Source organism: Marmota monax, unplaced genomic scaffold (genome assembly GCF_021218885.2).
Source record: "Marmota monax isolate L192 unplaced genomic scaffold, Marmota_monax_Labrador192_F-V1.1 WCK01_AAM20220418_F8-fsc00055, whole genome shotgun sequence".
NCBI lineage: Eukaryota > Metazoa > Chordata > Mammalia > Rodentia > Sciuridae > Marmota > Marmota monax.
In genome coordinates, this window is record NW_026695205.1 from 8,705,422 (window position 1) to 8,731,153 (window position 25,732).

The window sequence follows — 25,732 nt, forward strand, 5'->3', positions numbered from 1 at the left end:
TTACACTGTGCAGTTCAATGGTTCTCGCCACAGCTCTCGCAAACAGCGTGGCGGGGAAGCTCGCGGCCTCGGGGCTCCCGGGCGGTTCGGCGCCCAGCCTCGCTCTCCCTCGCGCTCTGGGCGGCGCGCGGCGCCCACTCGCGGCCCGGTCCCACTCGGGCGGAGGAACCCAGTTCCACACGTGGCGCTGGGGAAAAGGGTTGCCACTCCCCGCCCCTGCCCGCAGGGGTCGCCACGTCTTTCGAGGAGGACACCTGTGCGGGCCTCAGAGGGAAGGTGACAAATTGTGAGGGAGGTCACTCGCAGCGCCTGCCGACACTGAGGCACAGGGGACGCCGAGCGGGAACTGAGCCGCCGGCAGCGATGCCCGTTCCCGCGCGCCTGGCGAGCCCGCGGCCAGCCCCCTCGACGTCAGCGTCTGGCGAGGGGCCGCCGACGACCAATCGGGGAGAAGCCGAGTGCCGGGCGCCTACCGTGATTGGCCCCGACCTGGAGGCGGTGGCGAGGGGGCGGGCACTGGAGCCGGGCGGCCGCGAGGCTCCGCAGGACACGTGAGGGAGGCTAGGCCCCGCCCTGCGGCCACCGGCCGGGAGCGGCTGGCCCTGCGGAGAAGAGGTGTCACTAGAGGTTGTAGGTGTCGCCACCTGGGACTCCCTCCAGTTGGCGGAGCAGAAGGAAGGGGCCGGGCCGGTCCCCTCCCGCGCCCCGAATGGATGTGCCCGGCCCGGTGTCCCGGCGGGCGGCGGCGGCGGCGGCCACCATGCTCCTGCGCACTGCGCGGGTCCCTCGCGGGTGCTGGTTCCTGCCCACCGCGCTGCTCTGCGCGTACGGCTTCTTCGCCAGCCTGCGGCCCTCCGAGCCCTTCCTCACGCCCTACCTGCTGGGGCCCGACAAGAACCTGACGGAGCGGGAGGTAGGCGGGAGCGCGGCGGGCGCGGGGCCGTCCCTGTCGCGGCTCCGGCGCTGTCCCGGGGCAGACGACCTGGGCCCTGCCCCTCCTCCTCTCGGTTTCCCGTCGCCCTCCGGAGTCAGAGCGCGCCCAGCCCGCGGCGGCGTGCTCCGGGCCAGTGAGGGTGGCGCAGCGGTGCGGCTTTGAGACTCTGCCCCCACTGGCCCGGCAGCCCTGCTGCGGGCTGGGACCGGGGTTTGACAGGGAGAACGCAGCAGGCTGTACTTGGGCAAGGTGGAGGTCCGGTGAATACCCGTGGGCTGAGAGTAGGCAGCCACGGCTTTCCGAAAGGGTCTCCCTTGACCTTCCCAGCCCCTCCTTTGCTTACCGCTGACAGGATGGATGTGCACAAATAACGACAGTACAGGACAAGAATCCCTCATTTTAATTTGTCGTATTTTCAGTTAGGTGAGTTTGTATCCAAAGAGAGCCCTCCCCCCTTAAGTCCCATCTCCTGGGATAAAAGGAGATGGTATCACGTAAATTGGCACTTATAGTTCTTCCTGCATTGTGAATTATTGCTTCAGACGTTAGTTTTGCTCTTCAGCTTTAGGTGAGATGTTTGAAGGCTCTGTACCTGCTGTGATGCTCAGGGTAATTGAGAGCCATAATCCATGGTCAAGAACTTCTTGCTGATTGATTACCCCCAGATAAGGATTTCAGAAGTGCATAACGTACTTTTTAAAAATATTTTTATTTTTAGTTGTATATGTACACAATACCTTTATTTACTTATTTTTATGTAGTGCTGAGGATCAAACCCAGTGCTTCATACGTGCTAGCAAGCGCTCTACTACTGAGCTACAAACCCAGCCAATCATAATGTATTTTAATGATGTGGTTAACTCTTAAAGTGCATCATCAGTCCCAGTATTTGGGTTTTGCATTAAGACATATAAGATGAAAATAAGTTAAACCCAAAGTGCTACCACAGGGTCAAAATAAAGCAGATTGAACATCCTTTTCCTTGAATACTGCAAAAGGTGAAAGCTGAGGTCTGGTGTTCTTTACCCTCCTATCAATTGAGTGGTGGCTGGTTAGTTGTTCATTTTTTTCTATCTCCCTTTCCTCCCACCCTGCCTCCCTGCTCCAGTTGCTATAAAATATTCCTCTGATTTAAACCATACTCACCTCTTTTGAGTAGCAATTCAGTTACTCAGCATAACAGGTCAGAGCAAGAGGTGGCACTACAAGAGTCATTTGCTGACTGGCAGGATATAATTACTCATAGTCCAGTTTGTTGTTCCAGTGTGTCTTTTTTCCCAAGGGCACTTGAGAGAGAATTGAATCAGTATTGAAATCCTGGATTCATTTAAGTGTCTGACATTGTTTCACCCCAGTGAGTGTAGAGATGACTTTTGCCCAACTCTACATCATCTGTTTCTCAGTCTTGTGGATATCCACACAAGGAACTGTAACAGTTATTCATCACCCATTTTAATTTTTTAAAATTTTATTTTTTTACATGTAAATGGACACCATATTTTTATTTTTAATTGTTTATTTTTTTTTTTTATGTGGTGCTGGGACCCGAACCCAGGGCCTCACACATGTGAGGCCAGCGCTCTACTACTGAGCTACAACCCAACCCCCCATTTGAATTTTGATACTGGTTAAAATCAACAATAAAGTGGAAAGGACCATCTCTTATGAACAGAATGATTTTACAAAATTACTGCACCAACCTGAGAAGGTATGATTCTGGAGACCCCAAACAGCCACTGAATCTGAGGCATGGCCACAGAGGCAGAAGTAATTCTACTTATGAGCAGCTGACAATTAAAGTTTCATATGAACTGCCATGTGATATGCAGTTTGTGTACCTTGCCGGACAGAGAAGCACGTAGGGAAGGAACGTGCCCCCAATGTTGATATTTGAAAGCTGATCTGTTTTGTCATGTGTTCTGTGCTGTCATTATTCTGTGCTCTATCTTATCAGGAAGTTTTCTAGGGTGAATCAAATATGTTCAGGGGCATAGAAATGAAGCAGGGGTGAAAGATCCAGTAAATATTTATTGCTTGTATAATAGAAACATAAGCATGCTTCTGTTATTGCATATTAGATGGGGAGGAAGGCAGGGTTTGAAGAGGAATCTAGTGATCTGGGAAGAAGGGTCCTCTGTTTTTGAGGAACCTGGATTCAGAGCTGATTGTGTTGGTTATTGCAGTATGGCTCTGCTTACCCTGTGGCAAATCCCTTGATTTTTCAGATAACTAGTAACTGAAAGAGTGTTTGCTTTTTAGCAATGGACAGTTAAATAAAAAATAGCACATGATTTATAAGTAAATACCAAACCACATTCAATGACATATGTACTGAAGTTTGTGTTTCCCCAGAAGACTTCTGAAGGACCTGAATGGGTCATCTTAAGTAGAGCTACTATGACCGAAGTCCAAAAGATAGAATTTCCTCTATCTTTCCACTCTCCGAGGATTTTCCCCCCCTTAAATTTTAGGAATAGCATAAACTTTAGAATAGTTACCACTTCGTAAGTTTTAAGCAGGTTAAAGTTTGACTGTGTTCTTATACTTTCAATAAAATAGTCCTTTTTTTTTTCTAAAAACTTTATTAACCTTATCTCTTTGTGGTATGTGGTTTGAAAGGCATTTTCTGTTTTTGATTTTTTAATCATTGTGTGTATTCTTCCTGATATTCAGAGCCTAACAGTCTAATTTTTACCTCCTTGATAGCATTATCTCCCACTATCTCCTTTTCCCTCTCCCCACTTCTACATAGCCAGGCTTCATTCATACTGATCTTATAGTCATAGGTCCAGCATATCCACAGACTACCATCCATTGACCTGTATTACAACATGATCTCTGGAATAATCTTCCCATATATATCTGTTGATATCTTTCTGTAGCTTCTTTCTCATCCTTCAACATCCCCCTCAAAGCCATTTCCATCATAAATAGTGTTTATATGTATGCATATTCCTCACCAGGTTCAGAATTCCTGGAGAGAGCGTTTTACTTTTTTTTTTTTTTTTTTAATTAATCACCTCTAAATAGACTGAGAACAGTGTTGTGCTAACAGGTGTTTATTAAATAGTTTAATTGAAACTTGATTCTAAAATAAAGTCTATATTGTTTTCCCTTGACTTTTTATATCTCAGAAGAAAGCACAAACTCTGATCCAAAGTTGCAAAAGATACTTTGAATAGAATAAAATCAATTCCCTTTGATCACATGGCAGATTTTACCTGAGGTGAGAAGATGGGGCATAGACAATAAAGGTCTTTAATTTGTACAATTTTGCCTGTAGGAAGTTCCCCTTCAAGATTCAAAGTATTTATCCAAGAAGTGTTTTCTGGTGTAATAACTTCTGATGGTGTCATTGAAAAGAAAGGATAATCTCCTTTGGGAACCCAGTGGCTAAGCTCTGGAGACTGTCTGCAGTATTACAGTCTTTATCTTGACAAATGTTCTATAAAAATACCTCAAGGGCTGATAGCAGCTTGGAAGGCTGAGGCTGGAGGATGTGTATTCAAAGCCAGCTTCAACAACTTAGTGAGGCCCTAAGCAATTTCATGAAATCCTGTCTCTAAATAAAATATTTAAAAAGGCTGGGGATGTGGTTCAGTGGTTAAGTGCCCCTGGGTTCAATACCCAGTACTGAGGGGGGACCCCTCAACCCCCAAAACCCCACTTCCATATAGATTGAAAAAGCACTTGCAGGCCTCAAGTACCCTTTCTGACTGAAGAAACCAGGGGTTTCAGTGTGGTAGATTCAGAATATCTGGTTCTGAATGTCTGGTTTAGATCTTCCTTCTTCCAGTCCTCACTGTGATGCCTGTGGATAGTTCACCTAACCTTTCTCTAAGACCAAGTTTCCTTGACTGCAAAATATGGATGATGAAAGCATTTACCCTGCAGTGCTGTTGTTTGGATCAGTTGGGGCTATTTTAGGTGAAGTGCATAGCAGGGTGTATAGTGTGTCAGTGGGGACTCACTGTTAGGAAGCTGGTGTTAGTGTAAGAGGGCCATTCACCAGGGCTAGATGTCTCTAATAGGAGAAATGCAGGCCTATTAATTACAGTAGGCTAAAGACAACCCATCACCCACCCCTCTGTGTTTTAGTTGGCATTCATTAAAAGAATAGGACTTTTATAATGAAACTTGACAGTTAATTATTTAGGGAAAACCATTATTAAAAGTTATATAATATGTCTAAGCACAATTACTGGAAGTGAAGAGGTCAATCGGTGTCCTAAAACAAAAGATGGAATAAGGGAGCAACAGGAACTGTTTTTAATTTTCTTTTTATTAACCTGCAATAATTATACATATTAATGAGGTACAGTGCAGAAAAAATGTGCACATCATGCACCAATCAAACAGGGTGGTTTGCATTTCCCTCTCTTTACCATTTCTTCATATTTGGAGCCTTTGCCCACCGCACTACACCTTATTCATAAAAAGTATGCTTGGTTATTACCCCACTGTGGTGTGGAAAGCCAGAACTTCTTCCTTCTGTGTTTTGGTACCTGTTATCCAGCCTCTTTTTATTCATCTTTCCCTCATCCTTCCCAGCATGTAACAACCTCTATTCTATATTCTTTGCACAGTTCCTGATACACAGTGGTTCAACTTAGGATTTTTTTTTTTTACTTTATGATGGTACAAAAGCAATATACATTCATTTGAAATCATACTCCACATTTTTCATTTTGATCTTTTCGTGGGCTTACCAATACATGGTGCCTTGCTCTCTAGTGATGCTGGTGGTAAATATAGCTTCCAGCTAGCCAGACAGTCACAAGGAAAAGTGGCCAATGCTGCATGTTGCTAGATGCTGCTGCTTGGTAGGCTAGGTGTGCTGAGTGACTTGTACTTTCAAGTTAGAATGAGTTCATCAGAACCTAAGCCATCATAGACAGAGGAGCACCTCTAATCACACAGCAAGTAGTAGAATTGTAATTCCAGCTGGAGCGTTCTAGTTTCATGCTTGCTTTAAAGATTATTTTAAATTATATTGCCATTTAAAATATGCATTAAAAAGAAAATAGCAGTAAGTTCTTGTGTACTATTCGCAGAAGGGTGATTAGCTAGAAGAAATGATTTTGAATGTTCCCATCATAATGAAATGATAAAAGTTTGAGGTGATGGATAATCTAAGTATCCTGAATTGATCATTATACAGTGTGTACATTTACTGATACAACACACTGTATCCTATAAGTATGTACAATTATCTTTCAAGGAAAAAATTTAATTTTTAAAATTTGAAAAGATGGAAAAAACTACAATCTTCTTCCAAATTACAAATAAGTAAAAAAAGACAAAACTTGCCTATAATCCTACTATCCTGAGAGAATTGTTCTGTCAAGATGCTAGGACTGATTCACTCTCTCTACCTATTCCTTTGCTCCAAAAATTAAAATTAGAAAGATATAATTAGTGAGTAGGATCAAAGCTCCCTTGTCCTGTACTTCTTCTAAAACATTAAAGGAGCCTAGTATCTTTTTTTTTTTTAATCAAGTAGATAATTTGTTTTGAGGCACTTTACCATTGACCCATATCCCCAGACCTTCCTTTTTAAAAATACTTATTTTTTAGTTGTAGTTGGACACAGCACCTTTATCTATCTATCTATCTATCTATCTACCTATCTATCTATCTATCTATCTAATGTGGTGCTGAGGATCAAGCCCAGGGCTTCACATGTACTAGGTGAGTGTCTACCGCTGAGCCACAATCCCAGCCCACTCCCAGCCCTTTTTATTTTTATTTTGAGACAGGTCTTCATTAAGTTGCTGAGGCTGGCTTTGAATTTTCATTCCTCCTGCCTCAGCTTCCTGGAATCACTGGGATTACAGGCATGCACCACCATGCCCAACCCAGAGCCCCGTATCTTTTAAGCATGCTGGCTGTTAGAGTATACAGATGAATGTTGGGTCCCATGTTAAAGAACCTACAAGACAGTAGTTCTAGGAAGTTTTTTAAAAAAAATCTTGAAACCCCAAATATTTAAAGCTTCTTGAGAGGTATACAGCCATGGCTATGAACCAGTGTTATGAGTTAAATGGGGACACTGATATGAGATGGTATCAAGAGAACTTTGAATATCAACTTCAGCAGTCTTCCTGGATAAGGAAGCCTGAAGAGCTTTTATGAAAGGGAAAAGATTTTATTAAGAAAAAGATGACAGAGTAGAGATGGGGAAGGATATTTTGAACAGATATCTGAACTGTTATTGACAAGGTTTCTTTGGTTGGTAAGAATGTGGTATTTGAAGCATTGGTAGGTGTTTTATAAAAATAAGTTCTTTTTGAGTGTTTCGATCACTAAGAGATTTTTATTCTCTCTTTACCAGGTCTTCAATGAAATTTATCCAGTTTGGACATACTCTTACCTGGTGCTGCTGTTTCCTGTGTTCGTTGCTACAGACTACCTCCGTTATAAACCTGTTGTTCTACTACAGGGACTAAGCCTTATTGTTACATGGTTCATGCTGCTCTATGCCCAGGGACTGCTGGCCGTTCAGTTCTTAGAATTCTTCTATGGCATCGCCACAGCCACAGAAATTGCCTATTACTCTTATATCTACAGTGTAGTGGACCTAAGCATGTACCAGAAAGTCACAAGTTACTGCCGAAGTGCCACCTTGATGGGCTTCACAGTGGGCTCTGTCCTAGGGCAGATCCTTGTCTCAGTAGCAGGCTGGTCCCTATTCAGCTTGAATGTTATCTCTCTTACTTGTGTTTCTGTGGCTTTTGCTGTGGCCTGGTTCCTGCCCATGCCACAGAAGAGCCTCTTCTTTCACCACATTCCTTCTACCTGCCAAAGAGTAAATGGCATAAAGGTACAAAATGGTGGCATTATTTCTAACACGCCAGCTTCTAACCACCTTCCTGGGTGGGAGGACATGGAATCCAAAATCCCTCTAAATTTGGAGGAGCCTCCGCATGAGGAACTGGTAAGCTCACCCTTAAATGTTTTGTAGTTGCTGTTTTTTGAGGGCTGACTAATGGTGATAAGACAGACGGGAAAACCCCTCTTGCTAGATCTTGGTTTTGGATTTAAAGTTTTGTCATGAGTGGGTTTGTTGATTCATTCATTCATTAATTCAAGATACCATTGATTTATATTAAGAATGACAAATGTTCCCCTGGAGTGCTTGACCTCCAAAATTGAACTGGCATAACATTGTATTATTAATGTCAGAAATGTCTTAGATTCCAGGGGCTATGTCTACTTCATCTTTCTGTCCCCAGTGTTTGATAAAGTATATAAAGCTAGCGCTCAGAAAAATCTGGCTAACAGATTAAATGATTCTGATAAATGTTCTATATCTACTTCCAGTTTCCGAATTGAAGCCCACAGTCTTTAAAGATAGAAAGTTGTTTTCCTTTTTTATGCTAAAGTAGTGTATGTTACTTATTTTTCAAATGACACTTTGCCAAAGTGGGATAGTAATGAATAATGCAAAGAAAGAGAATCACAAGAGAACAATTAAGATAATGGGAGATGCTAGAGGGAGGCTGCATTCTGTGTCACTCTGGAACCTGGGATTCAAGTAGTGGAAATACTGTTTCCTTGTGAGCAATTAGAGGACCCCCGACAGCTGCTTCACGTGGGAATCTCGGCCGCTGTGCTACACAGGTCTCCAGGCCTCATTGCATGGCCTCAGCAGACTCCTGACCATCGGCTACGCAAGTCCTCTGGGTGCCAGAGTAGGACCACTGGCATTAGCACCCACGAAGGACTCCAGGCTGCTGCTCCGACACAGAAAACCCTGCTGCAGCTCACGCATAGGAACTCTGGCTGCCCATTTTGAATGGACCCCCACCTACCAACATGGGGCTTCTTCGGTTGCCTCCATCTTGAGTCACTGGAACCACTGCCACAGTCCCCTACACATAGTAGCCTGCACCTGGGAATGCTGCACTGATTCCGGTGACAGCCACCAGCCACACTACTGCATGCCAGAGAGCTGCATCTCTGAACATACCACTCAAGGCCACTGCCTGGCCCCACCCAATCCCATACCCCATTGCTGAAAGTGGATGCCTCCATCTTGAGACACCTTTGTTGCCATCTTTAGTTGGAGCCACTTCTAGCTTGGAACACTGCTGGGTATTAGAAATAATATCAAGGTACCGAAAGTCCCCAACTCACCCCACTCCCTGGCAGCCACTAACCCAGCACAGAGCTTGTAGCTATACAACCAGTCTGTAGTTTGTAAAATCTGGTCCTGAACTGCCCAATATAAAACAGCTTTCTGCTGCAGGTGCACAGCCCCCAGAGCACAGCCCACAAGACCTCTGGAAAGAAAGGTTCCTGATTGGGAAGTAGAAAGTGGTGTGTGAGATACAGTTTAGAGACTAAATTAGAGACCAGGAATTGTGTGGTCTATAGGTGATATAAGAAGATAAGACCAGGAGCCCACATCACATGAGTGGGCCCCAAAGGAGATCTTTGGGGTGCAGTATCCCACCTCCAGGAGCCATGCCCCCAAGACCAATCCTCTCACCCTAATGACCTTCACCATCCTGAGGGTGGAGATGCCAGCAAACAACAGACAACCCACCTATTAGATGAGAAGGGAAGCAGGAAAGATACTGATCTCCAACAAAAACAATCCTTGTGTTTTCCTTCCAGATTTTTTTTTTTTTTCTCTCCTCCTGTCCTCACATCCCCAACATTTGTGAAACCAAGTACTTTTCAATAATTAGGCTACTGAGGACTGGGATGCTTGAATAGAATATTACAGTGGTATTGTATCTTCTTTTATCTCCTATTTTTACTTTTTTATTTTTTTTTTTTACTTTTCTTAATATTTATATTTGGTTTTTGTATTCTACTATCTTCCCACATAGTTGTATTTCAAAAATCACTTTTTCTCTTTTCTCCATCTACTAACCAACTTCTTTAGATTCCTCTTTCATGCTTCCTAAGATCTAATAACTCTATATTCTCACCTCCTACCCCTTCAGCATCTCATCCTACACCTCACCCCAGTTCATTGTCCACCATCAGAAATTGTAGACCCTTCTTGCAAATCATTTATATATTCTCACCTCCTACCCCTTCAGCATCTCATCCTACACCTCACCCCAGTTCATTGTCCACCATCAGAAATTGTAGACCCTTCTTGCAAATCATTTATATTGTAGATAATAATTGAATTTACCATTTCTGTATATTGACACAAACTGTTAATGTCTTAACAGCAGCTATTTGGTTTAAGGTTGTATATTGTTTTATTGGAATCTGTTCACATTATTCTCCCCCTTAAAGGAGAGGTATTGGAAACCTGCAGGGACACTATAAGCCTATAGGGTAACACCTTTGATCCACAGTGCTAGAAGGGAAAACACACAAACAACATGAAAAAACAAGGGAAGAAGGTGCCCCCAACAAACCAAGATGAATCCATGGCCAATACAACAGAAGAAAGGATAGAGAAGGTGTCCAGGATGTACATAATTAAAATGTTCTGTAAATTAAAGGATGATACAAGAAAGCAATTATAGGCAGCAAAAGATCATTTCCATAAAGAGCTACATAAGCAAATATGGGAAGCAAAAGATTACTTCAATAGGGAGGTAGAGGTTCTGATAAAAAGCTAAACAGAAATCCTTGAAATGAAAGAAACAACCAAATTAAAAGCTCAATACAAAGCATCACCAACAGACTAGAACCCTTGGAAGACATGACCTCAGACAATGAAGACAAAATATATAATCTTGAATGTTGACAGTGAAGATGAAAAGAAACCATGAGCAGAACATTTGAGAATTATGGGATAACATAAAAAGACCAAGTTTAAGAATTATAGGGCTAGAGGAAGGCATAGAGTTCCAAACCAAAGGAATGAACAATCTAGTCAATAAAATAATATCAGAAAATTTTCCAAACATGAAGAATGAATTGGAAAATAAAATACAAGAGGCTTACAGGACATCCCATGTATAAAATCACAAGATCCACACCCAGGTGCATTATTATAATGAAAATACTTAGCATACAGAAAAAGGAGAGAATTTTAAAAGCCACAAGAGAAAGGAATCAGATCACATATAGGGGGAAACCAGTTAGGATATCTGCAGTTTTTTCAACCAGACCCTGAAAACTAGAAGATCCTGGAACAACATATACCAAGTTCTGGAAGAAAATGGGTGCCAACCAAGAATCTTATGTCCAACAAAATTAAGCTTTAGATTTGATGACGAAATAAAAACCTCCCATGATAAACAAAAGTTAATTTTCTAGTTAGAACTAGAAAGCCTGTACTACAGAAAATCCTCTGTAAAATATTCTATGAGGAGGAAAAGAAAAACAACAATGAAAATCAGCAAAGGGAATTATTACACTAAAGGAGATACTAATCAAAAGAGAAACTAAGTCAAGTTTTAAATGTCAAAAATAAACAAATATAACCAGCAATACAAATCATGTCTCAAATAATAACCCTGAATGTTAATGGCCTAAACTCACCAATCAAAAGACATAGACTGGCAGGTTGGATTTTTAAAAAGACCTAACAATATGCTGCCATCAAGAGATTCATAGGAAAAGATATCCACAGACTGAAGGTGAAAGGTTGGGAAAAATCATACCACTCACATGAACTGCGGAAGCAAGCAGGGGTTTCTGTCATATCAAATAAAGTAGACTTCAAGCCAAAGCTAATCAAAAGGGATTAAGAAGGACTCTACATATTGCTCAAGGGAACCAAACACCAACAAGACATAACAATTATATATGCCCCAAACAATGGAGCATCTGTGTTCTTCAAACAAATTCTTCTTAAGTTCAAGAGTCTAATAGACCACAACACAATCATTCTGGATGACTTTAACACACCTCTTTCACCATTGGATAGATCTTCCAAACAAAAACTAAACAAAGAAACTACAGAGCTCAATAACACAATGAATAACAAACTTAAGAGACACATATGGAATATTTCATCCAACAACGAGTGAATACTCTTTCTTCTCAGCAGCACGTGGATCTAAAATAGACCATATATTATACCACAAAGCAATTCTTAGCAAATACAAAAAGTAGAGATACTACCCTGCATTCTAATCATATTATAATGGAATAAGAAATCAATGACAAAATAAAAAATAGAAGCTACTTCAACACCTGGAGAATAAATAATATGCCATTGAATGAATAATGGGTTGCCAAAGACATCAAAGAGGAGATTAAAACATTCTTAGAGGTAAATGAGAACACGGATGTAACATATCGAAATCTCTGGGATACTATGAAGGCAGTACTAAGAGGAAAGTTCATTGCATTGAGTTCACTCCTTAAAAGAAGAAAAAATCAACAAATAAATGACCTAACATTACATCTCAAAGCCCTAGGAAAAGAACAACAAATCAACACCAATAGCAGTAGAAGACAGGAAATACTTAATATCAGAGTTGAAATCAATGAAATTGAAACTAAGGAAATAACTGAAAAAAATTGACAAAACAAAAAGTTGGTTCTTTGAAAAACTAAAATTGATAAACCCTTAGCCATGCTAACAAAGAGAAGGCGATAGAAAACTCAAATTACTAACATTCGTGATTATAAAGGAAATATCATGACAACACTGCAGATATACAGAAGATAATTAGAAATTATTTTGAAAATTTATATTCCAATAACATAGAAAATATCAAAGGCATCAGTAAATTTCTAGAGTCATATGATTTGCCCAAATTGCATCAGGATGATATTTACAAGTCAAACAGATAATTTCAAGCAAGAAGATGCCATCAGAAGCCTACCAACCACAAAAAGCCCAGGACTAGATGGATACACATGTCCTTCAAAGAACCAGTACTCCTCAAATTATCTCATGAAATAGAAAAAGAGGGAACATTTCCAAACTCATTCTATGAGGCCAGTATCACCCTAATTCCAAAACTAGACAAAGACACATCAAAGAAAGAAAACTTCAGACCAATATCTCTAATGAACATAAATGTAAAAATCTCAATAAAATTTTGGCAAATTGAATACAAAAACATATTGAAAAGATTGTACACCATGATCAAGTGGGATTCATCCCAGGGATGCAAGGTTGGTTCAACATACGGAAATCAATAAATGTAATTCATCACATCAAAAGACTTAAAGATAAGAATCATATGATCATCTCAATAGATGCAAAAAAAGCATTCAGCAAAATACAGCATGCTTCATGTTCGAAACACTATAAAAGCTAGGGATAACAGGAACATATCTCAACATTGTAAAAGCTATCTATGCTAAGCCCCAGGCCAACATCATTCTAAATGGAGAAAAATTGAAAGCATTCCCTCTAAAAACTGGAACAAGACAGGGATGCCCTCTTTCACCTCTTCTATTTAACATAGTTCTTGAAACTCTAGCATTTCTGTTCATCAGAGACAAATCCTTTGAAAAGGAAATTAGGAAAACTACCCCATTTACAATAGCTTAAACAAAATAAACAAAAAAAACTTGGGAATCAACAAAAGAAGTGAAAGACCTCTAAAATGAAAATCACAGAATGCTAAAGAAATTAAACAAGACCTAAGAGATGGAAAGATCTCCCTTGTTCTTGGATAGGCGGAATTAATATTGTCAAAACGACCATACTACCAAAAGCACTATACAAATTTAATGCAATTTCAATCAAAATCCCAATGACATTCCTCATAGAAATAGAAAAAGGAGTCATGAAATTCATCTGGAAAAATAAGAGACTCAGAATAGCCAAAGCAATCCTTAGCAAGAAGAGTGAAGCAGGTGGCATCATAATACCAGACCTTAAACTGTACTGCAGAGCAATAGGAACAAAAATAACATGGTATTGGCACCAAAATAGACTTGTAGACCAATGGTACAGAATAGAGGACACAGAGACAAACCCACATAAATACAATTATTTTATATTAAACAAAGGCACCAAAAACATTTTTGGAGAAAGGGTAGCCTCTTCAACAAATTGTGCTGGGAAAACTGGAAATCCATATGCAACAAAATGAAATTAAGCCCCTATATCTCCCCATGCATAAGACTCAACTCAAAGTAGATCAAGGACCTAGGAATTAAACCAGAGACCCTGCACCTAATAGAATAAAAAGTAGGTCCAAATCTTCTTGTTGGCTTAGGCCCCCACTTCCTTAATAAGACTCCTATAGCACAAGAAATAAAATCAAGAATCAATAAATGAGATGGGTTCAAAGTAAAAAGCTTCTTGTCAGCAAAAGAAATTTCAGTGAGGTGAATAGTGAGCCTACAGAATGGGAGCAAATTTTTACCACACACATTTCAGATAGAGTCCTAATCTCTAGGATATATAAAGAACTCAGAAATCTTAACACCAAAACAATAAATAACCCAATCAATAAATGACCCAAGGAACTGAATAGACAATTCTCAGAAAATGATATACAGTCAGTCAACAAATATATGAAAAAATGTTCAACATCTCTAGCAATTAGAAAAATGCAAATCAAAACTATTCTAAGGTTTCATCTCACTCCATTCAGATGGCAGGTATTAAGAATACAAACAACAGTAAATGTTGGCAAGGATGTGGAGTGAAAGGCACACTCATACATTGCTGGTAGGACTGCAAATTGGTGCAACCAATATGGAAAGCAGTATGGAGATTCCTTGGAAAACTTAGAATGGAATCACCCTTTGACCCAACTATCCCACTCCTCGGTTTATACCCAAAGGACTTAAAAACAGCATACTATATTAACACAGCCGCATCAATGTTTATAGCAGCACAATTCACAATAGCTAAACTGTGGAGCCAGCCTAGATGCCCTTTAGTAGATGAATGGATAAAGAAACTGTGGTGTATACTCACAAAGGTATATTACTCAGCATTAAAGGAGAATAAAATCATGGCATTTGCAGGTAAATGGATGGAGTTGGAGAATATTATGCTAAGTGAAGTTAAGCCAATCCCCAAAAGCCAAATGCCTAATGTTTTCTCTGATATGAAAATGCTGATCCATATGGGATGGGTTGGGGGAGCATGGGAGAAATGGAGGAACTTTAGATAGGGCAAAGGGGAGGGAGGGGAAGGGAGGAGATAGGTGGGTAGGAAAGATGATGGACATCATTACCCCAAGTACATGTATGAAGATGCACATATACACGCAAAAAATGCAATAAATACTTGAAGTGCGATTATAAAGAAAGAGAGATGACATTTAAAATAATTCATCTACTCATTCTGTCTTTCCAGGAAGATGAACTGCCTCCCCAGTCACCTACTTTTTTTAACCCCCTCTATCACATTATAAACTATAAGGGACAAGTTTCATTGCATCCACACTGAATTAGTTTTAGTTTTTCTGGGACATACTTGGAAATAAGCCTATTAACATTCCAGCTTTGCATGTGGGCTCTGGCAGACTTAATACTGAGCTCTGAAAGTTGTGTAGACTAAATGAGAATAAAGAACCACCCTGAACAGAGTCTGCATTGTACCTAGAGTTTACCCAGTAGTTTCAAAAGTGGTCTCTCATGTCCTTATTGAAAATTCTCTCCTTTTCCTACCCCATTCTTCATCTCAGGTTATTAGCTGGAGTTTAGGTTATTGTCACTAGGAGCCTGAGGCACCCTCTAGAGCCTGGTTGATACTCATCATGAGACTCACCCTTGATCACTAGGGAACCTACAGCCACATTTGGCCAAAATGACCAGGGATTGAATATCGATGAAATGCTGATTCCATCAGAATTTGTTAGCTGACATTGGAAAATCAACAAAGGGTTGCTGGGGGAGGCAAGTATATATAATCATTTAATAGGTCTCATATAGTAGAAACAAATAAAATAAGAACTCTCTTTTTGTCTGTTCCAAATGTTTTAAAATGGATTTGGCTGACTATATATACTTACGTATAATACATAAAAAATATATTTTGTTTTTTAATTTTTGCAGTGGTTGGTCTCAAACCCAAGGCTTCTTGCAGGGTAGGCGTAAGTGTATAATTTAAATATTAACAAAACCATAATTCTAAAGATTTTATAGATATTTATAGACCAAGTTTTTTGAATGTGAATAAAAACAGGAATAATATTTTACATAGCAACCAGTACACACACATATATTTTATGTATAACAAAAAAGATGTTTGCAACATTATACTTTATTCCGATACATTCCATTCTATTTATTTTTTTATAATTCAGGTCACTGCTCACTAAATCCATATTTTTACCTACTGATGAATTGTGACCTATGGTTTAAAAAATTCTGTCCTAGACCAACTTGAAATTTCTTATTTATAGATGTGTGAAATGACATATTTTTATATGCTGAAGAGTTGTAAAATTTGATTAGAGTTGATTCTGAGCACAGATCCTAGAACAATCGGAGCATATTAAAAGGGACTAGATCTCATCAGCCCTCTCACTGTAGAGATAAGCATTAGAATCAGAAATTAGCAATTTATGCAGAATCGCACAGATAATGCTCCTGAACATAATTTAAGAGCACTCATGAGATCCACTTCTCTCTATACTTTGATCCGTAAAATCTTTCACTAGGCTGACACCACAAGTCTATCAGGTTGGCTATAGTGCGATGAAAATTAGGATTCAGGTCAATTCTGTGATATCCTAGGCTCTGCTTCTGATCCCATATCAGGCTGCTGTGCTGCTTGGAAGCTGTTCTGACTGGCCTGAAAATACTGCCGTTTTTCTTGGGCAAGCCTGAAGGAAAGTCAGACTGTGGATATTGGAGATTATAGACCATTTAATTAAGCCATAATTAAACAGTAAATTATAGTTGTATGAAACATTGAAGAGTTAGTAGTTTTATTTTGATTTTATAGAAAGGAAGAGTGAAGTAGGATGAGTCAAAGTGATAGTCCAGTCCACAAGTTATTTGTGAGTTCTTCTCAAAGCCTGTTGCTTTGGGGTCAAGGTTGGTAATATTGCAGAAAGAGGCATCACCAAAGCCAGTGGTTTTCTTTCATGATCAGAACTGGACTGAGGTGCTTACCTTATAACTGGACCTGATATATTTTGAGTTCTTCATCAAAAATAATTAAGGGGGGCTGGGGTTGTGGCTCAGTGATAGAGTGCTCACCTCACACGTGTGAGGCCCTGGGTTCAATCCTCAGCACCATATAAAAATAAATAAAATAAAGGTATTGTGTCCAACTACAAATAAAACAAATATTAAAAAATAATAACAACTTAGGGGCTGAGATTGTAGCTCAGTGGTAGAGCACTTAGCTAGCATGTATGAGGCCCTAGATTCCCTTCCCAGTATTCTTACACATAGTCTCTCTCTTCTCACAATACACACATGAATAATTCACACGAAACTACTACTTTAGCATATGGACTGGCATATCATTAATACTTCAGAGTTTATGTAAGATTTCTGGCAGCAGGGTATAGTAGGTTTTGAAGATCAAGAAGTTAAGTGCAAATCCTAGTTCTAATACTTCTTGGGCAAGCTATTTAATTATGTGAGACATAGTTTCCTTATTCATGTCATGTATCTATTATTTTTGAGTATTAAATGAGGCAGTAGAAAGCTCTTAAATAAGTATATCTAGTATGTACTTAGTTCATGTTAATTACTGTTATTAATGTTATCATTAGACATTGTGCCCTTACTTTAGATAGTCATTTGTGAGATTATAGAGTGATCTTCCCTACCAGGGATAAATATAATTACTAATAAGTTTGTTTACTTATTTATTTATATAAAATAAGAAGTTTGTTTTTACAAGGAAAAAGAAGTCTGTTAAATAGAAAATCCAGTCTCTGTCGTTGCCTCCTGTACAATTTCCATCAGAGTGTTTGAGCTGTTTTCTCTTGCTTCATAGGAGCCCAGGGCAGATCGTCTCCTTGTGCTGAAGGTGCTGTGGAATGACTTCTTGATCTGCTACTCTTCCCGCCCTCTACTCTGCTGGTCTGTGTGGTGGGCCCTCTCCACCTGTGGCTATTTTCAAGTTGTGAACTACACACAGGGCCTATGGGAGAAGGTGATGTCTTCTCGCCATGCTGCAATCTACAATGGTGGCGTGGAGGCCGTTTCAACCTTACTGGGCAAGTAGTGCAGGATGGCAGTAAGGGCTTAACTGGTAGTTAAGCCACTTGTGATTGATTTTAGTCCCCCCTCCCAAATTTGAAGACCCTTTATTTTGAGTTCTGATTTATGTAGGAGAACTTAGAAGGGCTCAAGTGGTGGGGGACTATACGACTGACAAACCTGAATTTTTTATAAGCTTCAGGGAAAGCTGATAAATAATTTTCAGAATTGTTTTCTTTGTTTATCCAAGTTTCTCATTATCTTTGTTTTTTTCACTTGATGTGAAATTTAAGTAGCAATATGCAATAATAGCTAATGTCACTTGAGTTTAATATGTGCTAGGTGCTATTCTAATGTTCTATGTATAGTAACATGTATCCTAATGTTCTACATATAGTAATTCAGTTTCACACAATTCCCGAGATAGATGCATTTATTATCACTATTTTACAAAGGAAACTTGGGACAGTAGGTTGGTAACTTGCCTACAGTTGCATATATGCAAGCAGTAAGATCAAGTCAAGACTTGAGCTTGGGCATAGCTTTAGAGTCTGTGCCCTTCACATTATAATTCCATTGTCTGTTTCTTATTTGTTGCCCTACTTAGATGTCATTGGAAGGTTTTATGTGATATCTGTAAACACTTATTAATGGTGCCTGGGAAAGCACTCCATATATTTTAGCTCTCAGCATCATTATCTTACCAAAAGGATAGACAGGCCCTTTCATATATACTAGATTGCACCTTGGTTTGAAGGAGACAATATGTATGCTGCACTGTTGTCAAACTAGAAGCCTGGTTCTCTCTGACACTTTTCCTAAGGCCTGTGTCTTCTCTCTCCATCTCAGTGCCAGCTACCCTAAGTTAGTCTATTGTCATTTCTCAGTTGCTCCATGTTGTTTATTCCATCAAGTCCAAAATTCTCTGCCTGAGTTTCAAGGCCTCCATTAATCTTGAGCTGGCTGATTTGTAAAATTTGATAAATTAAAATATAATTTTAATTTATTGAAATGTGTGTGTTCAATAAAGTTCAATAACTAGATTATTGTCTTCTTGTTTTATAGGTGCTATTGCTGTGTTTATGGTTGGTTATATAAAAATATCCTGGTCAACTTGGGGAGAAATGACACTATCTTTGTGCTCTCTCCTGATTGCTGCTGCAGTGTATGTCATGGACACTGTGGGTGACATTTGGGTGTGCTATGCATCCTATGTTGTCTTCAGAACCATCTACATGTTACTCATCACAATAGCAACGTATGTATTTTGGCTTTAAAAACAGTGTAAGGAAAATATGTGACAGGATTAAAAACTTTTTGATTGCTTCCCAAACCAAGAAATTCAGATTTGTAGTTAAAAGATAAGTGGGAAGCAGCATCATACCGTATGTGCATTATCAGTTTTTCTTTTCAGGAAGCATGTAGACAAGATTTGATTATTCCCTTTTTGTATATTCCTACTATTTTTAGATCTTTGCATGGAATTTACATTATTCAGCAACAAATTTTTTTCATTTGATTGGGAAGAGAATTGACATGGAAAGAAGGAGCTATTCCTCATAGTTAAAGATTATAATTATCCAGGAAGCAGTCTTGTCTATTAATTCTCCTTTTACTGTTTTAAAAAAGTTTTCAGATTGCTGCAAACCTCAGCATGGAACGCTATGCCCTAGTGTTTGGTGTAAATACCTTCATTGCCCTTGCACTGCAGACTCTGCTCACGCTGATTGTGGTAGATGCCAGTGGCCTTGGCCTACAAATTGAGACTCAGGTAAGATCTCTCCTTTGGCATTAAAGGTGGTCTGATGTGATCAGGGTGACAGAAGTAGAACATACTTCATGAAAACAAAGCCAAAAAACTTGTTCCTCCAGTTACCTCCTTGTCCTTAGTTCTTTTATGTGGAGGATGTTGAGATCATCATCATCTTTTAGATGAGGCCCTAGAGCATTCTTGAGTATAACTAGCCTAAAGGGACTATTTCATCTGAGAGATATTATTGATTCCTTCTGGGCTTAGTCCTTCTTTCTTTTTGTGGGGCTGGAGATCGAACTCAGGGCCTCACACATACTATGCAAGTGCTCTCCCACTGACCTATAACCCCAGCTCCCTGCCCCCTTTTTAAAAAAATATTTTTCTTTAGTTGTAGATGAACACAATGACTTTATTTATTTTTATGTGGTACTGAGGATCGAACCCAGTGCCTCACATGCTAGGTGAGTACCCTAAGTACGACTGAGCCCCAACCCCTTCTTTTTTAAAAAAAATTTTAGTTGTAGTTGGACACAATACCTTTATTTTATTTATTTATTTTATGTGGTGCTTAGGATCGAACCCAAGGCCTTGCACGTGCAAGGCGAGCACTCTACCACTGAGTGGCAACCCCAGCCACCCTAGCCCCTTCTTAATTGATGCCTGGAATAGTATATCTTATGGTTAAGATGACATACCTCATTATCTCACAGCCCTCACCCAAATACCAATGGAATGACTTGCAGTGGACAAACAGCATTTTGATTCTTAACATGACCTATTGAGAAAACACCTGCATAGACACCCAAAGACAATATGAATATCTTTATTTGTTCAGAAATTGTATAGTTGTGTATGCCTTCATGTATTGTGAACTTGTAGTTAGCATTTGCTCTGTACTTTGTTATAGTAGGCAACTGAATCAAGAAGTGTCTATCCCCAGTCTCAGCCCAGCTCAGCCCAAATGATTCCTTCTCCATTATTCCCTCCATAAATGTCCCCATTATTACCTCCATAAATACTACCCATATTTACATATTAGTTTTCTTAGGACACAAAGACCCAACATGTTAGCAATAATTAACTTTTTTTTTTTTTTTTAAATTAAAGAGGTCTAAAGGAGAGATAATGATAATGGGTACTGTGCATTCAGTATCCTGTATGTGCCAGATGCTTTATATAGAATTTGCAAGGTGGTTGTCAGGAATGGATATCAAGAAATAAGTCTGAGAGATGTCAAGTGATTTAAGATCACACAATCAGTGTATGGAAGAGCTAGGATTTTAACCAGTGTCTAACCCTAAAACCTACTTTGGGATAGAGAATAGAAGAAAACTAAGTTCCTGTCATCCTATTTGGTAAGGAAGAGTTACAGCCTATTACAGTTGAAGAACATATGGCTGACATTTAAAGTAGAAATTTGATAGCACATCCTTGTAGAAATGGTGGATTTAAACTTGTGGAATAATAGAATTTTGTGTACTATGCTGAAACTAACTGCCATGATTAGTTAACAGGCTTCCTATTTTAAATATATCCAAATTTAAATGAACTTGGCTCAGAGATTTAAGGCCATACTCTTCTTGTGCCTTTGAACCAATTTATAAGTATTTAGTAAGTTATTTTAAGAATTAAATGATGATGATGTTGGTAAACTATATAATCACATTATAAAGCTGCTTTAGGGAAGAGTCTTATAAAAAGTAATCCTATTACTGCCTTCTTCTGGAAAAGAATGGAAGTTCTTGATCTTTGAACTTGATCTTCAGTTTGAGGATACCTACTGTGTTAATCAGCTTTTCATCACTCTGACAAGATATCTGATGGAATCAGCTTATCTGGGAAAAGCTTTATTTTTACTTTGCTGTTAGGTTTGAGGTGAAGCAGAAAAATCATGTGGAAGGGTGTGGCTGAAGAAAGCTGTTTATCTCATGGTAGCCAGAAAGCAGAGAGTAAGCCAGAAAGGAAGGGGCCAGGGACAAGAGATAGTCCCCCCAGAGTACATCACCTCCCATAACCCACTCTTTTTAACTATGCCCTACCTCCTTATTTCCATCACCTCCCAGTAATGCCATCAAATTATGAAGCCATCAGAGGGTTAATTCACTGATGAAGTCAGAACCCCATGATCCAGTCATTTCCCAGAAGCCCCACCTCAGAATACTGTAGCCTGGGGACCAAGCCTTCAACATGTGAGCTTTTGGGGGACATTCAGATCCAAAGCATAACACAAACCATGACTCAAGAATAAGAATAATAGCAGCAACAACAATGAAAATAATAATATTCCTTTTATGTGTGTCTGTAGTACTGGGGATTAGACCCAGGAGTCACACATGCTAGGTAAAGGCTCTACCACTTGAGCTACATCCCAGTGTCCACCTTTTTTTTTTTTCCTGAAGCAAAGTCTCATGTAATTTTCATGGTGCCCTGGAACTATCAGTCTTCCTACCTCAACCTTCTAGCTGGGATTATGAGAGTGCACCACCACACCCAGCTAAAACAATATTATTAACAGCAGTAATACGCTAATAAACTTCTACATTTTATTGGCTTCTCCCAATAGACCTATGACATAGCAATTGGTATGAACTCCATTTTGTAAATGAAGAAGTCAAGGCTCAATGGTTAAGCATCTCATTCAGGGTCACAAAGCTAGTAAGGAATGAAGTCAGAATTAAGAACTGCCATGCTAGGCTGCTGCTTTGTGTCTTTAATGCCTGGCACATGGTGTAAGCATGCAATGTTTGAAGTTGTATTGAGAAACTCTGAATATACCTTTAGTTATATATGGTATACTCACATACATGAAATGAAACAGCTCATCTCTAATAATTATGCAAATTGCTACTTTTTTTCTCTTTTAGTTCCTGATCTACGCCAGTTATTTTGCATTCATTGCTGTGGTTTTCCTGGTAAATGGTGCAGTCAGTGTTATCAAGAAATACAGAAAGCAGGAAGATCAAGAATCAGGTTCTGCAGTAACTGCTTCATAATACACTGCTGAATGGGCTGCTTCTTATGGCAAGAACTCTGCATAGCAACTGCCTGGATGTATTTAATTTTTTAAGGTTTAAGCAAATATTTATGAATATGCATATTTCATGGCTTCAAAGCAGCCACTTAACACATTATATTACTGGAGTATTATGGTCCTGTTGAGAGGAGCCAGCAGTGAAGTTTAATTCATGGATTATTTTTGAGAGCTAATTTAAGGATGACTTTTTTCTGATTCAGAAGTGAACTTGATTTTGAAAATTAAGTAAGTAATCAAAAGCAGTCAAGCAGCACATGTGTTATATACTTGATTAGCAAATGAGTTTGGTGTTGTATAGGTCACATGCACCTCTGTATCCACTAGCTGAACATTTGGCCTGGTGGGACAGGGCCTCAAAGAAGCCACACGATGTTACAAACCTTGAGAGAAATATGTCCTATAAGCACCTGCCTCTATTCAATTTCATTCTAATCTCTGTGTTACTCACATGCATTTGTGTTTCTACAGATGACAGTTGTTCTATCACTGGCAATATTTGCTCTGGTTTAATGTTCTGTCCTGTAAGGAGTATGTGTTCTCATTTTTAAGTTATTTTTAAAAATTCATTGTATTAATGTTTTTGGTTCCTATCTTGACCATTATGTATTTGAAAACTCTTTAGAAGTACATTTTTTGCATTATTCATATGCTTCCCAGAGAAGCTCACTTAGAAAAGAAGACAAGTTTCAAGCTTGCTAGTAATCTAAATGAAGAGACATAATCAGTAGGTTTGTTTGTCTTTTGTAATTCAGTATGAAGGACTATTAATTCCATGATGAAAAACTCATGTGGGTTAAAGATACAACTAATCCATCTTGTTTTTTCATTCCCTTTTTTTTCCAAAAAACAAACAAGTCTTTTTTCTTTAAAATAACTTCCTTGCATTTATAGCTTTTATATAATTTTTACTTTATTATCTGAGATAAAGATGTCAGTAGGAGTTAGATTTTTCCAAGGCCTTCTTCCATAAACTGAGCCTCTTTTTAATTATTTCAGTGGGCAGGAACTAGGTTAGATTTGGTTCCTCCATTTTGTAACTTAGGTCTGCCTTTGTTTCTAAAGGCAGATCATCTTGAATATTTGTTTAAGTTAAAAGTTACTAGTGATTCCAAGTTACTTGGAAGAAAAAAGTTTTTCTGTATGTATTTAACTCTCAAGTCAATCTCCCAAGGGGCTGCTAATATTTGAGAGACATGAACACTATTTTAAAGCCAACTTTGTTGCCTTATTGTGAAAAAGAATCTAGGTAGGCACTTTTAGCTGGAGTGTTAACTTTAAGAACAACACAGCTAAACAGCATTCATAATAGTGTCAAGATTGCAAAATTGGTATGTTTGTATGATTTAAGTAGGAATCCCAGAAGCAAATGGATGGGGATAAAAAAGATCATTTCTATTCACTTCCTTAACAATCAAGGGAAAGGAAAACAACTCTGACAATGAAGGGAAGGGTAAGTGATGTCATAAAGGTAGCAACCTGCAATGTTACTTTTTGATTTTTTGCTCTGATTCCTTTTTGTTTTATAGGGAATTGTTTACCCCCAAACAAGTAGGAAGGTAGTGTTTGAGGAATTTTATTTAATTTTGTAAATAAAATGGACTGTGGTACAATCAATTTGTTCATGTTACCAAAGCAATATTTCCCTGGTATTTAATTCACAGTTTGTGGCACCCTAATCTGAGCCTTTACCTATTTAAGACAAAAATATGTTCATATCTTAGTGTGGCCATATTTGTAGAATGCTAAACTCAATGTGCTAGTTGTACTGTATACAGTTTTGCGAAGAAGCGAAAATAATTCATTGTACTTTTTATTCAAATCTGTATAGATTATAAAATTATTTTTATTAAATAAATATTTTAAAGTATATTTTCCCTTCTTAATCAAGATCATTTAAAATTTATCTTCTGCTTCAACAGGAGCTTTACATTACATATTTAAATCTTTTACTTTTTTCTAGGACAAAGTTTATATTAATCCTCCCCCTCTTCTGACCTTATAATTAACCTTTCATCACCCTGTTAATTCTTCCTTTGTTTTGTGATCTTACTCTTTCCCCTTGTTTCAGTTTTCATCATTTTTTCTAGCACTGCACCACCAGAAAAAACAACAATCAACATTGCATTGTTGATTTTTCTTAATCTTCATCTTGGCAACTCTCATCTCTCTTTTTAAAGCATTCTTCCCTATAGAAAATGTAGACCTACACTCCCTTTTAATGTTAACCAAATTTTTAAAATAAAGGAAATTATAACAGCGCAGGGCTGAAAATATCATCTTGTTTTAAAACTCCTTAGCCTCTTTGTTCCACCCCCAAATATTCTGATACTCAGAGATGTAGCTTCTTGCCATTGGTTAACAATCATTTATCATATCCCAGAAACCAAATCAGTTTTTTCTTTCAGTACTCACAAAAGAGTACTTTTGTTTAATATCCTATTCTAAAACCCACTGAAGGGATTTCATTGATTATCACTGAAGACTGGAAAACTGTCCTGCCAAAAACAAAAACTTTTAAAAATTGTTTTCTGTTCCTATAGATACATCCTCAGTATCTTATTGTCTTTCAGATTATGAACCTTCTGAGCAGGGACCATGTCTTGTTTTTGTCCTTTGTTGCAAAACACATTTGGGTGCTATGTGAATACTGAATTATATAAATGGCATTTGATGAATTCAGCTATCTGCAGTTGTTTAAAAAGAACATCATGAAACATTAAAATGTCTATCACTGATCTCTAGTCTACCAGATGCTTTATTCAAGGTACTATGTTTGAATGATAGAAATAGATAGCTATGTGTTTGATTTATAACATCTTTCCTACAATTAACATTTTACATTTGTTTAGCATGTTATACTTCAGGAAGGATATTTGTGGACATCATCTTTGATTCCTGAAAAGGAAATTGTAATAATTCCTCTGCTTAACTTCAGTAAATAATGCTGTCAGAAGGATTTAAAATATTAGGTTTGCAATTTGGGTTTGACATGTTAGGAAAG

At 38.8% G+C, this 25,732-nt stretch overlaps 1 protein-coding gene across 1 annotated transcript; it reads left to right on the forward strand.

Moving 5' to 3' along the window:
- Positions 1 to 568: 568 nt before the first annotated feature.
- On the forward strand, positions 569 to 25,466 carry Slc19a2 (solute carrier family 19 member 2). The gene is made up of 6 exons (XM_046430080.2): positions 569 to 913; positions 7,269 to 7,871; positions 17,739 to 17,961; positions 19,010 to 19,202; positions 19,574 to 19,715; positions 22,562 to 25,466. Exons 1-6 carry the CDS (start codon positions 710 to 712, stop codon positions 22,688 to 22,690), a joined length of 1,494 nt encoding a protein of 497 aa, XP_046286036.1. The 5' UTR covers positions 569 to 709; the 3' UTR covers positions 22,691 to 25,466.
- Positions 25,467 to 25,732: the final 266 nt, after the last annotated feature.